This window comes from Cygnus atratus, chromosome 2 (genome assembly GCF_013377495.2).
Source record: "Cygnus atratus isolate AKBS03 ecotype Queensland, Australia chromosome 2, CAtr_DNAZoo_HiC_assembly, whole genome shotgun sequence".
NCBI classification, from domain to species: Eukaryota; Metazoa; Chordata; class Aves; order Anseriformes; family Anatidae; genus Cygnus; species Cygnus atratus.
The window spans coordinates 119,230,969-119,246,592 of NC_066363.1; the positions used below are offsets into that span (position 1 = coordinate 119,230,969).

The 15,624-nt window shown below is 38.9% G+C and overlaps 1 protein-coding gene across 1 annotated transcript in view; it reads right to left on the reverse strand.

Moving 5' to 3' along the window:
- The window catches only part of TCEA1 (transcription elongation factor A1), a 28,643-nt gene extending 16,463 nt beyond the window's left edge, over positions 1-12,180 (reverse strand). The window contains exons 1-3 of the mRNA XM_035553271.2: positions 11,985-12,180; positions 6,109-6,171; positions 857-962 (exon numbers count right to left, since the gene is read on the reverse strand). Coding sequence (XP_035409164.1) covers positions 857-962; positions 6,109-6,171; positions 11,985-12,053 — 238 coding nt within the window. The 5' untranslated portion in view covers positions 12,054-12,180. The remainder of the gene's footprint in view (positions 1-856; positions 963-6,108; positions 6,172-11,984) is intronic.
- Between the last annotated feature and the right edge of the window lie 3,444 nt (positions 12,181-15,624).

Genomic DNA, 15,624 nt, shown 5'->3' on the forward strand with positions numbered 1-15,624 from the left:
ATATATTTTTCTAGACAGAACGTCAAATATTTAAATCAGGAGAAAATAATAAAAACTGTTTCCTATTTCAAAATATTAAGCTTTCTAAAGCTTAGTTTATCTAAAATGGGATCCAAAGAAATGAAATTGAGTACTAGTGTTATGAGCAAAAATAACTGAAAGATACAGCTTCAGATTAGAGTGTTTTCAAATACATTAGAATTAAGTGCTACAAGGTATCCTTGAATAACCATCTGTTAACAAAAAGGTTTTGATAACTCTATTGCTGTAATGAAAATTAAACAAAAAGTATTAACTCATCAATCAGTAAGTTATTTAAAACTATTAAGGTTTTAGAGAAATATGTACCATCTGTAAGTTATAACAGAATTTTAAAGGTTTTTTTTTTAAACTGTTTGTTCTCTTCACATGTCACTGTATAACCAAACTTCAAAGTCTCTACACTTTCATATGAGTTTTGCACAAACTCTTCTGAGTATCTGTTATATTTGACAAAGGAAATAGTCATGAAAAGGTTCGTTAGTTTTTAGTACTGCAGCACAGTCAATCTAGCTCAACAGCAGGCAATGAGACTTCAGAAATGAGTCATGTTGCAGAAGTCGGTTTCCTACTGTTTGTCAGCCCTAATCAAAGTATATTAACTTTGTTTCTGAATACATTTTCACAGTAATGCACTGGTGATAGTCAAAGAGATTAAAAAAAAAAAAAACCTACCTTCACACAAATAGTTTCAATACTTAAGTAGGAGCACAAGTATATCTGAAGCAAGGAAGTGGAAGGATTTGCCTCAAATCTGCATATAGCTGAAACAGTAAAACAACAAGTAACAAAAAAATAGAAGTTTGTGTCACCATACCTAACAGTTTCTTCCAAGACTTGATCAGAGATTTTGCTAAAGATGTAACTTCTTCATCTGTGCTTTGCTTGCGTATTGCATTCACTGACATTCCAATTCTGGTAGACTGCAACAGAAATAAAAACATATCCTATGAAAGGTGACATGAAGATAATTAAACAAATATAAATTTTTATAAAGTTGTATTTGGACAACTTTTTTAAAAAAATAAACTATTTTTGTTTGTTTTTAAGAATATTAGGATGAAATGCTGCAAACCTTTACAGAACTTACTTTAAGAACATCTACATTTTACAATGAAGTACAACAACAGTAACATTTGTATACATCACAGAAGTCTGGAGGTGAAGAGGAGTCATTAGAAGATTCCTGTTCCCAAATCATTTCAAAAATAACCTCTACAGAACTACTTACCTAAACTAAGTATGGCATTCAAAACATCTAACAAAGTGAAAACCTTATATAAATTTTAATGTTATAAAAATATTTTAGCAAAGGTTCTAACCTCACAATCTTATTTTTGTTTGAAGCAATGACTGTATTTATATTTTGGCACGAGCAGAAGCTCGCTAACTGCTTCAGTAACTTCATATTCTTAGAATTCCCATTCACTGGCTGTGAAAGAAGCTCTAGTATCAGTTGGGAGTGACCATGTTTTAGGTTCCTAGCAATTTTAGCAATATTGAGATTCCTTAAAATCTTAAGTACAGAGGTTTCTGCTTTTAGGTAGAAACAGTAAGAACTGCCCACACTTCTGAAAATGCCACGCTGGTCACAGGCTTTAAAACTTTGGCACTACTGCCACCTACAGGGTGAAGATGCGATTTATTTACAATCCATTCCTTTTAAGGATTAGAATTTTTTCCTTTTAAGAGCTATAATTTATGTCCTTGTGAACATTAGATTTAGATTAACAGCAACAGAAGTTTCGCTTCAGAGTATTTTCAGCTAGCATGTTATTATAACAGAGTATTTCCACACTTTTAGTTTTGGGAAAGGAATAAAGCATTTAACAATACAAATAAGCATTTTACTACGGTTTTATATTTTGATTGATGAGTAAATTTTCTGGATTGTTCTTAAGATGCTCAGCTTTGCTGCATTTATTATTTGGCAGACTCGTTAAATATAATTTATTCTATGTACTTTTGAAGTGGTTTGTCATAGACGTCTTATCCTTTAAAGGAAAGCTTAAATCTTTGTGTTACACTAAAAACGGAAACGATTTGTTCCTGTAAATTACTCCTTACAGCCCACACAAAACACTTCTTTGTGCACCATGGATGTGCTAAATGACTGGAAATGTACTGAAATATTCAGCAGCTATTTCACCAAAAAAAGCATATCAAAATCTCAGGTCTCAGCACCAGTTCTAAACATATTTTAGACTAAAGAAATCAGATGGCTACTCACTTGTGTGAAAGATTTTTTCAGGATGGACTCTGCACACTCAGACTAACAGAAAACACCAACTAGATGCAGCAGCTCTTCCTCTCCCTTTCACTTTTCCCCTTCTGTGGTTGAGCACTGAGGACAGGCCAAGGACTTCACTTACGGGCTGGCACTTTGCATTTCTTCCTCTACTTTTGACTGCATGCTCTTTTCATGACATGCTTTAGCATCACACATCACACAAAGGCCTAACCAGAGCAGTACTGACCAACTGCCTTGACATGTTAAATATATACTCTGGACATTATGTTCAGACAATAAAAATAACATACATTTGGAAATCCAAATTGTACTTGTCATATCTGAATGAGAAAAAATGTACCTACAAAAAACAAACAAACAAGAAAACCCTTTGCTGATAACTGGGTATAACTATGGCCTACTTTTATAAGAAATGGGGAAGGACACCAACCTACATCTTTACTTAATGTAGAAAAACTCAAGTAAAACTCAAAATTAATTATTTTCTCTGATCACACGAGCAGAACCTATGATGGTAACTGTCTAAACTTTCAGTTTTCTTATAGTAGTATGTAAACTCACTTCATTTGTTTTGCTTTTTGTTGAACACACGATCTGGCCTCACCAAAAAAGACAGGAAGGTATGATCTTCCTAACTATTTGCCTGCAAACTGACACAGGTAATCACAAAAGGTCATTGTTATATTCTCCAAATGACCATACTTCAATTGCACACCAGCTTTAGTCTTCCAACCTAAGGAACTGTTACTGTGAGAGCCATTTTAAGTGGAAGATTGGTATTTTTGTCTAGTCCAATTTAAACTGTGAAATTGTATTATCTCTGTGCCAGTTTATAAACATGCAGGTAATCTTCACTTCAAATTCCCAAGCGCTTCTCATTTGCTTTTCTTTAAGAGGCTCAGACTTAACGTAAACATCTGTTTTCACCTCCAAAGCATTCACGCTGTAGGCCAAACAGCCTTTCCACGGTATGAACAAGTCATCACACGTAACCTATATGTGAACCCAAAACAAAGCACACAGTGGTAGCTACTCTTCTCTAAAATAGACTAAAGGACCAAAATGAAAGGAACAGAGCTAGGGAAGAAAGACAACCACTGAAGCAAGCACAGGTGCTACCAACTTTAAACTGTATGAAAGTAATAGGACAGAGAATTTGTGAGCACTTGGACCAAAAGAGAGCCAAATTCAGTCCTAGAGAATAACCACCTCCAACCTCCCAGGTCTCCACAACTTGCCAATGGACTGGCGAGTCGTTAACAAGGACCATATATCATGGCTTACTTCTGCACATGGGTGTGTGCATGTGTGCGAGTGATTTCCAGTAAAACCTGTTGGTTAAAATAAAGGCTGTCTCTCTTTAGCTGCAGCACTACCCACAATTAGCATCAGAGAAACAACGTCTTTAATATTGTGCAGCTGCTAAACAGATTTGTAATCCTGATCACCACATAAATCACGTGCTACAAAGGCTACTGGCTCCTTGCATAGCTCAGCTCAACAGCTGTTAAGGAGGCACATCACCTTGCTCACATATAACTTGGTAGATGTGACAGATTATTGGATGTAATCACTTCATTCTTCTGTGGCAGAAGGCAGGTAAGAAAGACCCACGACACAAGCACAAACCCAAATTACTGACACGTACCTTCCTATTCCTTGCACTTGTAAATTGTCAGAGGATCTCCCCGGCTCAGACTGAACTGCCAGTCATGTCATAAGACGAATTGTCACTCCTTTTATTACAAAGGAATAATGAAACTACCACATCAGTCAGCGGTGCTTTTCTCAAAGTAGCCCATTTTGAAAACTGCTCAAAAATGGATGTAGAAGTATGATTTTCATTTGTGTCCTGTGCTTCATCAGTCCAAACATATCAATAGATATATCAGTTTACTTAGAGGAAGTAAGTGCTCCCACTTTCACACCATCATCCTCCTTAACGTTAGCATACTAATGACCCACCATTTCAACTGTTGCTCCAAGTCCTCCACTGTTTAAGCAATTTTGGGAGACCAAAAAAGAAATGTAGAATGGATGTTACGCATTTATAAAACTCTTTAAAAAAATGTAAATTTCAGTTTAAATAAAAAAGCATCTGGGATACAGCAATGGATACTTCAGAAAAACTTCTTAACAAAGCTACAGTCAGTCTACTAAGCAAGACTAAAATAGCTCATCCCTCTAGACTTACTGCTAGACTTAGAGAAATCTTCTTTAAAAACTCATATGGTGCCCCCCAATACAGATTAAAAACAACCTTTCATTAGAAATATTATTCCACTTTAAAAATAGGTACCTGTGATGTGGATGGAAATAAATAAGCTTCTTTAAAATAGAATAAAAAACAGGACAGGATTAGTATACAATCCATAGAAATTAAGTCAGGGTCACACAAGTGCCCTAGAAGAGAGACACTTGGGTTTATACTCACCAAGATTATGAGTCCCCTCTGCTGATAACACTAGTAAGAAAAGTTTTCATTGCGACTAAAAAAGAATGAGTTATCTACTTGTACATTCTTCAGATCCTTAAGGTTAAAGGGTAAAGATAGTTCTGCTGTTTTGTATAAAACCACTCCTAGTCTCATTCATCACACTAATCAGAAGAGTTTTGCAAAGCAGTATTTACACATATATAAAGAATTTTCAGAGCACTTGCACAGAGATTTTTCATTCCAAAGGCGAAATATATACATACATACATGTGTATATATATAAAACACAACTAGTTTTAATAAGATCTGCACAACGAAACTCAAAAAAATTAGGGTAGGAGAAGGTGTTTTGTTTCTCTGTTTTAGGAACAAGGTTGGACATAGGGAAAAAAGTTGCAGAGTTGTATCAGCCATGCTCATTCATGCATGAAGGTGAAACTTTCAAATTCCTATTTTTGGTGGCAAACAGTACTACTGATAATGTACTGAAATAAATACATTTTACAAATATATAGGAAAGACTGATGCTGTTATTGATACTTTTATCTTTCTAGCTAATTCTTTATCTGCGGCCACTGTCACTTAGCAAAATGATACTTTTCAGTCTTTTGCAATTTAAGTGGCTCCCACAGCAAAAATCAGGTCTTCCACTTACCTCTGCTATTTGCAAATTTTCATAGAGATTGGTAATATCCAGTTAATTTGAAACAAAAGTTGATCACTGCAGAACTACATGACAAACTCTGAAATTTGACATGTAAATAAAGTTCACTGACTTATTTTTTTGAAAAGTTTACAAAAGTAGTATACTATGTTAGAGATGTAGAGATAAGCAAAATGAGCGCGTATGCATGCAAGTGTGAGACAGCACCACACCTGCACAGAGGAGCAAAACCAGTACTGTAATTACCTTAAGAACTACACTACTCAGAGTTACATGGATAAAAAAGGAAATGCTCATATACAACCTACCTGAAGGTATGAACTACTGTTCTCTTCACTTAAAATCCAGCTACAGAACAAACTACATAAAAGGAGGAGCTCTAATCAGGTGCATTCTCCCTCACAGAGAGGGAAATGCATCATATTTCTGTTGATAAGAATCTGACAGTATAAGTAAGGCAAGTCTATAAGCAGTACTTTTCCTTTGTCCATAACAACATTCACTATTGTCAACTCAAAGATGACCTTTAAGAGTGGAAGTAAAGACTTAAGTGTCCTGAATCAGGGTGAAATAAGACTAGTTATCCAAAATAACAGATTCTTCAAGTGGTTTCTCCATAGGAATCTATTTTAATTAGTGCAACCTTCCAAATTTGCTGGCTTCACCTTCATTATTACGGGGTTAATTTTTGCAGCATAACAATAAAAAAAATCATACCTGTAATAATTCAAGGGTCATGGGAATATTCTTAAGCTCCTTTAATAAATCAAGAGCTCCAGCCTGAAAAAAGGAAAAAAAAAAAAGTCAATTTAGTAGCAATGAGGTATTTTAAAAATAGTATCAACAACATACTCTTACATGCCTTAAAGGTCCCAGACTGGATTCAAACCATCAGTTCCCAGTTTATTCATAGAACAATTCTAGGCCAAGGAATGTTCTGCTTCACAAACTAAAAATTAACTCAGGATTCAAAGTATTCACCAAAAGACTAGAGAAGTTTTATCCCATATAATTCAAATGCCAGTCAGTGCATTCTGTAAATTGCCACTTAACCAACACACATCCTCAACAACAGGAGTCCTCCGACACATTTCCCGTAGTAGCATCAGAAACAAACCAGGCAACAATTGTTAGTTTACAACAACTTCACCTGTTCTAGAACAAGAATTTGAGTTGAGAAGCTCTGTACAGCCCATCAATAATGCAGCTCATTATAACTCACCTTCTTAACTGTATTTATAGTGGTGTGGTAAAGCTGTAAAATTATGCTGGTTAAAAAATGATAATCAGATTACGCTATTTGACTAGACACAGGTTTACTGTCCCCCATAGAAAAGACAACTGTGCATGCATGTCTACTAACAAATGCCCCAATTAAAAAAAAAAAAAAAGTTGCGCAAGACTTGCTTTTGAGTCTTATTTTCAACTACTGACTTTAAATATTAATTCAATGAAATATACATACTAGACTGCATAGGTTAGTGCAGACAGGCAAGAATATTTAGCCTACACCAGGCAGGCCAAGCATCAACATTTTCCAGACTGGAAGCCAGAGCCCATCCTAATGCACTAGAACATCTGAGCTAATGCATTTGTTTATTATATAGCTGCCACGCAGTTTTCTTTATTCCTCTTCCACTGTTAAGATAAGGAAAGGTATAGATTAACGCTATAAAAGCACTAGTTTCCTAGATAGATGAGTTTATTTCAGAGATGATACTGTTAGCAAATCTGCTAAATATTGATGACAATCTATATACACAGCTGCTCTAATAATTTGTTCATTTGTGATGCTGGTCTTACTTAAAAGTTTTCATAAATGCAAGCAATAGGCTTCCAAATTTCCTCACTCACTTAAGCAAAGCTCTGCATCATCCACTCCTTGCTACACATGTGTTGGCAGAGTACAGCAAACTCCCAAAGGTTAAGAAATGCTTGCTGTTATTCAAGTACATGTGGTTCTGTACCTCTGACCTAAGAAAAGCAAGAAGGCAAAGGACTTCTCATATTAGAGGCCACTCTGCGCAGACTAGCCCCATTACCTTATTGCCTTTTTTTTTTTTTTTTTTTTTAAATTCACAGAGGTTTAGAAACCAACTTCACAAAATTTCCATCTTTCTTTTCTTTGGAAATCGATCCTTTTCTCTTTCCTTACCTCCCTCTCAACTCATCCTATTTTATTTACTTCTATATGCATTTTACATACTCACAAAGTATGTATTATAGCATGCATTTTGTATCTTTTCATTTCCATTTGTCTTTGTTTTTAAATTCTTCCCAACCAACTTCAGACACCTGTTGCAAAGAAACTCATGTAATCTGCTGCTGCACCTGCACGGTCTTCCAACTTAACCACTAAAGATAGCACATAAACCAACCACCAACAGGCCGAGTAAAACAAAAGTGGCATTTTAGTGTCACATCCAAACAGGCACACCTTCGGATGCTTTCAAATGTCTACTACAACCTTTGTTTGTTTGTTTTTAAATGTGTGACAGCAAAGAACCACCTAAAACTAAAAATTTCAGTACTTCCCACCTTACACAAACTCACTTCACTCATAAAATCAAAGCTTCACTGTTTTGCCGTCCCAAGAAAAAAGTCTTACTTAACTTTTATTCATGCTGTACAAAGCTCCTCCAGTTTTAACTATGGAATTTTAGCAGCAGTGGTGCAAGACCAGAAAATCTCATGCTGTTTTTTTTTCATGAAAATCTCATGCCGAACTGAGTTAGTATACTAATCCGTATCTTTCTCTAAACAGTCATAAGCATGTTTGGTTTTGTTTTTTTTCTGTGTAAATATAGACCAAATTAAAACAAGTCAATTAGCTTTACTCCTACCAAAATTAAAAAAAAAAAATTCTTAGCCAAACAAAATAAGTAACAAAAAGAAAAAAATGTCCTTTTCGAAAATATAATCAGGTAACACTTACCTCCAAACCAATTAACTTATTAGCAAACTGTACACGGTTTGTGATTTCAAAATAAACTCAGGACATTGTAGTCTGGTACTGCAGTCAGCATAACAATGATACTGTAATACAAAGTAGGGATTATAGCGCTCTTTTTAACTCATCTTGCAGGCAAAAATTTCGAATGGAATGTATTTCTAATTGTTTTTCCAACTGTAGGTTTCAAAACAACTCCATTGTTCCCAGCCTAAATATTTTCCAAAACTAACAGCTCGATATATGGGTTAACAGGCCGTGCAATAAATCACGAAACGATGCACTCTCTGTCCAGTACCTACATTTCATGCTGTTTTCTGTACTAAATTCTCAACATCTCTAACGCACTGGTGCTTTCTAAGCCTTAACTCTTCTCTAGTCAATTGCATTAGGTGTACTAAGAACTAGATGCATTAAATTTAAATCAAGTCCAAACTGTAACAGCAACTAAACAGGTTTTCACAACCACTTTTCTTATCATAAAGTCAAACGTCCTCTTCAACCCAAATCAAAGGGGAAGCTGTAATTCCAATTTTTCTAGTGTAACACTGTCCTGCTTTAAAAACTATTACAGACATTATTACAAATCTTTTTTTGCAAGACATTTCTATAATTTTACAGAAAGTGAAAGGCAATGCCCCAGCCCCATTCCTGTTGACTTCCAGTTTACCCGACCTTTAAGCTACAGACTTAATAGATCACTCCTCTCAGCTTCCCTCAGTTGATCAGATCACAGCAACAGAATGATGTTCTCTATGCATATTTTAAAGCTATGCTTCAGGCTATAGAAAATGGAGTACGTTTCTGAAGACAACAGACCTATACAGTTACAGATCTGTTCTACTTATGGGAGCAAACATTTAATAATTTGGACAATTTTCTTCCCTAAACTTACTCAACTGTTGCTGTTTTTTTTTTAACCCATGGGTGCAACCTTATCTTTCATAACCATTCATTAAAGTAACTCAGTGAGAGAAGAGCGTACTTACATACAACAAAAGCTATAGGAAGGCCCAACACACATTTTAACCAAACCACATTAATTCTGAAGGAGTGGTGACATCTATTTCCAATATGCACTCAATACTTGAAGTAACAGCAGAAATATGCATCTCACAGTGTGTTAAATACAACGTTGCTTGATTATTTCGTCCTTCAAGAACCGTATTTATCGCTTCAGTAAATAGTTGTGAAATCTGCACAGCTGCAATTAAAGCTTTAGTCAAGGCAAGTCACCAGGAACCTGACTCAGGAAGGGTGTCTGCACTGGCTGCCTTTTCATCTCATCAAAAGAAATGCCAAACAGGGCTCTGTCACAAACCGCAGGGACACCTCTTGTATGCGAGACTGAGTGTCTCTTGCCATCTGACTCCTGACAACTTCAGAGGGAAAAGGTATCAAAGCTTTTCTTATTGATGGGTTTCATCAAATCATTCGCAAAGACATACACCAAATACTGAGAAACATAAAAAAGTATTTTAGATTTTAAAACGGGTGCTTGGCTGCATAAGGAAACTGTCTAAAAATTTCCTGTTCATGTTGAGTAAAAATGGGGAAAGGAACACATGAAATTGTCAGGAACATGATTGTCTAGTCTGTGCTTATGTAAGAGCACATTTCTCAACTCAGCTTCATCTTTGTGAGACAACGAAGTACCTCTGTATAGAAATTATCTCAGTCACTTTGCTAAAGTTAGCATTTTAACTGCCGAGAAGGATTAAGTGCAATTAGAAGAGAAACACCTTATAACTGACAAAGACCAGCATGAAAAACACAGAGAAAGCTGCCGAGTTAAATACCGATGCACTCCTTCTCCTGACATACATCTCAGGGTTGCCACCACAGCACACATGCTTTGGATAAACTGCCAGACCTCAACTATCTGCCACAGGGGCAGGCCCTCGGCACTGCAAGGTTTCCGAGGCGGCATCAAACCCCACAGGGAGCCGCTGGCGTGCAGCAGCGAGCTCTGTTCAAAGTCCAAACCACAGCTGGGGCTGTTGCTGGCGGTGCTCGGGCACAGAGCTGATACTGCCCCGGCGCTGGGCTTCGCCGCATCCGACACAGGCTGACCCCAGGGAGACGCTGCGCCGCTCCTACAGCTGTGAGCTGCCTGCACTGGCTTACCTGCACTACGGCACCTGCCTGTGTGTCCCCAGCTGCTGCTAAGGATTACAGCTCAGCCCCTAAGCCACCGAGAAATGCCTGGCGGTCATTTAGCACCTACGGTATCACCACACTGATGCTCCCCAGCACCAGCAGTTGTTCCCACATTATCGGGGAGTTGCCATCTTCTTTCTGTTGCCAGAAGTCTTCCAAACAACAAGGAATTGACTGTACGTGACTGTCCATATGTTTTTATCATAAAACCACAGAATGGTTTGGGTTGGAAGGGACCTTAAAGATCCCTTAGTTTCCACCCCACTGCCATGGGCAGGGACACCTCCCACTACACCAGGTTGCCCAAAGCCCCATCCAGCCTGGCCTTGAACGCCTCCAGGAATGGGGCATCCACAGCTTCTCTGGGCAGCCTGTGCCAGTGCCTCACCACCCTCTGAGTGAAGAGTTTCCTCCTAATATCTAATCTAAATCTCTCCTCTTTTAGTTTAAAGCCATTCCCCCTTGTCCTATCACTGCACCCCCTAACAAAGAGTCCCTCCCCAGCTTTCCTGTAGGCTCCCTGTAGATACTTGAGGTACGAGATACATCACAAAACAGAACCACTACTCCAACTTCAGAGTTGGGAAAGTGAGACAACGAATCCTTTTGTGCTTGCAAGTAGGAGGAAAAAAAGAAAAGGAAGAACTGTGAATTACTACATCCCAGAAAAGCCTGTAGACTAGTTTCATAAGGGCATGAATCAGGACGTGAACACCTTCAGTATGAGAAGGACGAGGACTACAACTCCAACACCCTGGGCCCACTAGCTGCAAGCCACTGTCCTTTCTGTCAGCTGTTATTGAAAGCGTTCGGTGCCACTGTTTGCTGTAAGGAAATTTGATCCAGTCAGTGGGAAACAAACAAATTTCACTGGTATAATACAAGTGCTATCTCTATAGATAGGTAAGCATTACCAAAAGCGTTAGTGGTAATTTATATCATCTTTAAGAGGAAAAAAATTAATTGACGTGACTACTATATAGTACTATAAACAGTTTCACACAGGTAAGTTTTGAATAAGAATCATTGAGTCATTAGGGTTGGAAAAGCCCTCCAAGACCATCTGGTCCAGCCATCCCCCTACCACCAATGTCACCACTCAACCATGTCCCCAAGCACCACGTCCAACCTTTCCTTGAACACCCCCAGGGACGGTGACACCACCACCTCCCTGGGCAACCCGTCCCAATGCCTGACTGCTCTTTCTGAGAAGAAATAGGCACTGAGTATTTAAGGCACACATGAAAACTTTACGCATTAAGATCGTATTTTGTAAGGAGATCAACGATATCAAGAATTACAGGAGGAGAGCCCCGCGGCCGCACGATAAGGAGGCGGCAGACACGCCGTTTACACGCATGCCGTTCCGTGTAGCTATCACCGGGCGCTCGCCCCCCGGCACGAAGGGGACAAGGCGAGGCCGGTGCCGGGGCCGCCGCCGCGCCCCGCCCGCCCCAAGCCCGCCGCCGCCGCCCCGTCTCACCGCGTTCTTCTTCTGCACCATCTTGTCCATCTTCTTGGCGATGCGGATGATCTCGTCCTCCGTGGTCATGGCGCCCCCCGGGCGGGACGCCCGCTGCCCGCGGGACGCGGCCGGGGCCGGGCGCGGTGACGGGGTCGGGGACGGTCCCGGAGCCGGAGCCGGAGCCAGGCCGCGGCGCTGCGTCCCGGCCCGCCCCAGCAGCACCAGCGGCGGGCGCGGCGCCGCCAGGCAGCGCTCGCCGAGCGCCGGCCGCGGGAGCCAGGCAGCTCTGCGGAGCGCCGAGAGAGCCCCGGGTGCGTGTGGAGAAGGGGGGAGGTCCCCAGACACAAGGCGAAGGGTAATGAAATGGGCTCCCGGGCTGTGCCGGCCCCTCCGGCCCGACCCCCGGCTTCACCCCGAGAAGCGCTGCTCAGGGGTAGTTTTCCCTAAACTTTCACCTCAGCGCCTGTTGAGGAGCTCACGCATAACGCGCTGCACAACGTGTCCTAAGCGAGTCAGCCATTTTAGGGCTGCACGGCCTCCCTCAGCTGTCAGGTCCGCACTGACACCGTTCAACCTGCCTAGCTTCGAAAAGATGGAAAAGCCCTCCTTCCCTGTCGCCGAGAAGACCTTCTAAAAAGTCCGTCTCTTCTTGTTTTTGTGTCACACGGAGGATTTCAAATTGCATTTTTCTTTTCTCAGATCCAGGATCAGGAATTCATACAACTGAGATGGAGACAAGGAAAAAACTTTTGCATTAGCCAAATACCACCCTAAACTGTCTCAATTCCTTCTAAGTCTTTAAACTAGTCTAAACTTTGTATATGGCCATTATATACATATGCAATTATAAAGTTTGACATAAATCTGTAATATGTACCATCAATTTTTGTTTGTGAATGTCTCATTACCATTAATTTTTTGTTGTAGTTGGGAGAAAAAAAAAAGACAAACAGCATCGTTTAACTACTTTCTCTATAAAATCAAAGTGTTTACCTCAAGAAAGCAATCAGCATTTCCACACGTTATGTAAAGATTACACGCCGATTATCCCCTACTAAGATTCCCCTATTAAGATTCAGGAGGGTGCTTATGTGTGCTTCTGGAACCTATTATTAGTAAACCGTCAAATGCTGTGGGTGCATTTGTGGGTGAGGGCTGGAAAACACCAGCATTTTGGAGAAGAGGTAAAATAGGCATTTTCCTTGAGCTGCCACTCAAGAAAGCAGTTAGAGCAAAGACTACTGACGCTGCAATTACACGTCATGTACTTTGCAGCAAGACTGCCTTAAGTTCTGAAGCCACATAAAGGCAGGCCGTTTTAGAGCACTTCTGCATGGTGCTCAATGCACACAGCGGTTGCAGAATCTGCTAGTTGAAGGGTCTAGACATACACAGACATTTGAAGCAATAAAAATAATTTGGGAGCTAGATAGGATCTTCCCAGAGGGTAGATCAAGGCCATGAATTGGACAAACATACAGAAACGTTGTAGCTTTTTCCTTTATTATATGTCCAAGGAAAAAACAAAGGTGCCATTCCTTTAAAAGATTACCTTTCACCATGGACAGATTTTGGAGAAAAATAGCAATGCTCTCAACATTTAAGGGCTTGTGACAGCTCAGGTTTAGTTCATTTTGTCTAGATGCACTGACCTAGTACTAGTAATAACTAACTCAGGTTAAATTAAATGCTAACTTCAAATGAAATTTATTACTGTTTTTCTCACTACCGTATCAACGATAAAAGCGGTACACGGCATGTTAGCAGCTGAGAGCTATCGCTACACTGTATGGTAAACAAGCTTGTTTGCGTTCTACAGTAGGTGCAAATTAGGTCAGGGATAACACTTATCAGAAAACCAAAAATCTCAAATCTGTCAGTATGTTTAGTTCAAACGTATTTAAGTTCTGAAATGAAGTCTTCCCATATTAATCTATAAAAAAAAACAACAACAACAACAACAAAAAACATTCAATACCTTATTCTTTGGAAATGCAAGGAAAGTTCTGAAATGCATATTAAATCTTATTAACATTCAAAACGTATCAGGTACGGAAATCATAAATGTAAATCAAATGTGATATAGCACTTACAAGGGGCTGCAGCAGGACTGGAAGGAGAAAGCAAATCATACATTTAACATCTAAAGTAATGAAAAGAGCACCAGAGAAATATTTCAGTAGGGAAATCAAAGACTAACCAAATGGCAATGCATATCCTTTTCTGCAACCATCTGCATTAAAAAAAAAAAAAATGCAGCTCACATAATTGATTATCATTCTGATTCTGTAGCACATTGTACAAATAAATTGAACCACTACTAACAAGATTCTGTATATTAGCTGCTCTGTCATCATTACTGACAGTGATTCTTTATTGAAAAGAAAAACACAGCACTCTCCATGGTTGTTCTTTTAGATGACCCTTTAACAAGAAGCTTTGTACAGCATCAATTTCTTCTATAATGTAACATTTTAACTCCAAAGAACAGGAGAGGGGAAAAAAAAGATCAAAAGTTTAAACTATGCAACCTTTCTGTTCAGAGCTTCTTTCTCCTAAATAACCCATTAGAAAGAAGAAATAGCATACCATTTGTTGCACTGCATTTACCTGTTACAGCATGTTTTGACAATTCTTTTGTGACATTCTCTCAAAAGTACCATACATATGCTGCTGCAAAGAGCCAGTCCCTAATTCAGTAGTGCTTCTCATTTGCTGGACTGCAGGACCTTCCACAATATGAAGATTTAAGAGACAGAAAAGGTTCTCCAAAGAGGGTGCACCTATGAAATGTTGCAGGCTTCTGCTAACTAGTCTCTTTTGTTATGAGACAGAATAGCGAGAAATTAAGGGGGAGGCTCACACAGTAGCACACAAAAAATTTGTAGCGAAAGATCTCTAAGCTCCTATTGATGTACTTAAAGCCTTCCAGTTTCAGGACTAATATTTCATATGAGAAAAGCTCCTCTTATTTTTGTTAACACATCTACGCAGAATGTAAAATTCACAGCGTTCCAAAAAGTTTTATGTAACCACAGAACATACTCATTGTAACCCTTCTCTTTATTTGAACACTTTATGAACAATGACTTCAGTCTATCAAAACAGAATTGCAATCAGTCTGCATCAGCCAACTGACTCTGTTCTTCACAGGGAAAAAAAAAAGATTAGTACAAGATTCAATTCATAACAGGAGCTGTAGCAAGTGGGAGTTCTGATTTTTCATAACCGTGAGATTTTCCTCCAAACTTTCTGAAACAGCCACATGCATCTTGAGTAGTTAATTCTATTGTTCTTCAACAAGTAGGTTTTTTTTTATTTCCTTGGACTAACCAAAGATTATAATGGCATGACCTGAAGATAGACCAAGTGTCATTTTCAAATTGTGTTTGCAGTAGGTTAAGTACATTTCAAAATGCTATTTTCACATTTTTCCATTTGGAATAAGTATATGAAAATTGAAAATATTTAAGAAAATGTGTTTTATTATTATTTTATTTTTTAAGGTCACATTATTAGACTCACTCAGAAGAGTGCTTTTCTCTGTTCTGGGGCAACCTCTACTTATTATTTGTATAGAGACTCCAAACACTCAAGTCTTTTCAAGACTCTCCCTCTCCCCCAACCATTTAAAGTACTATGACATAGATAGCAAATT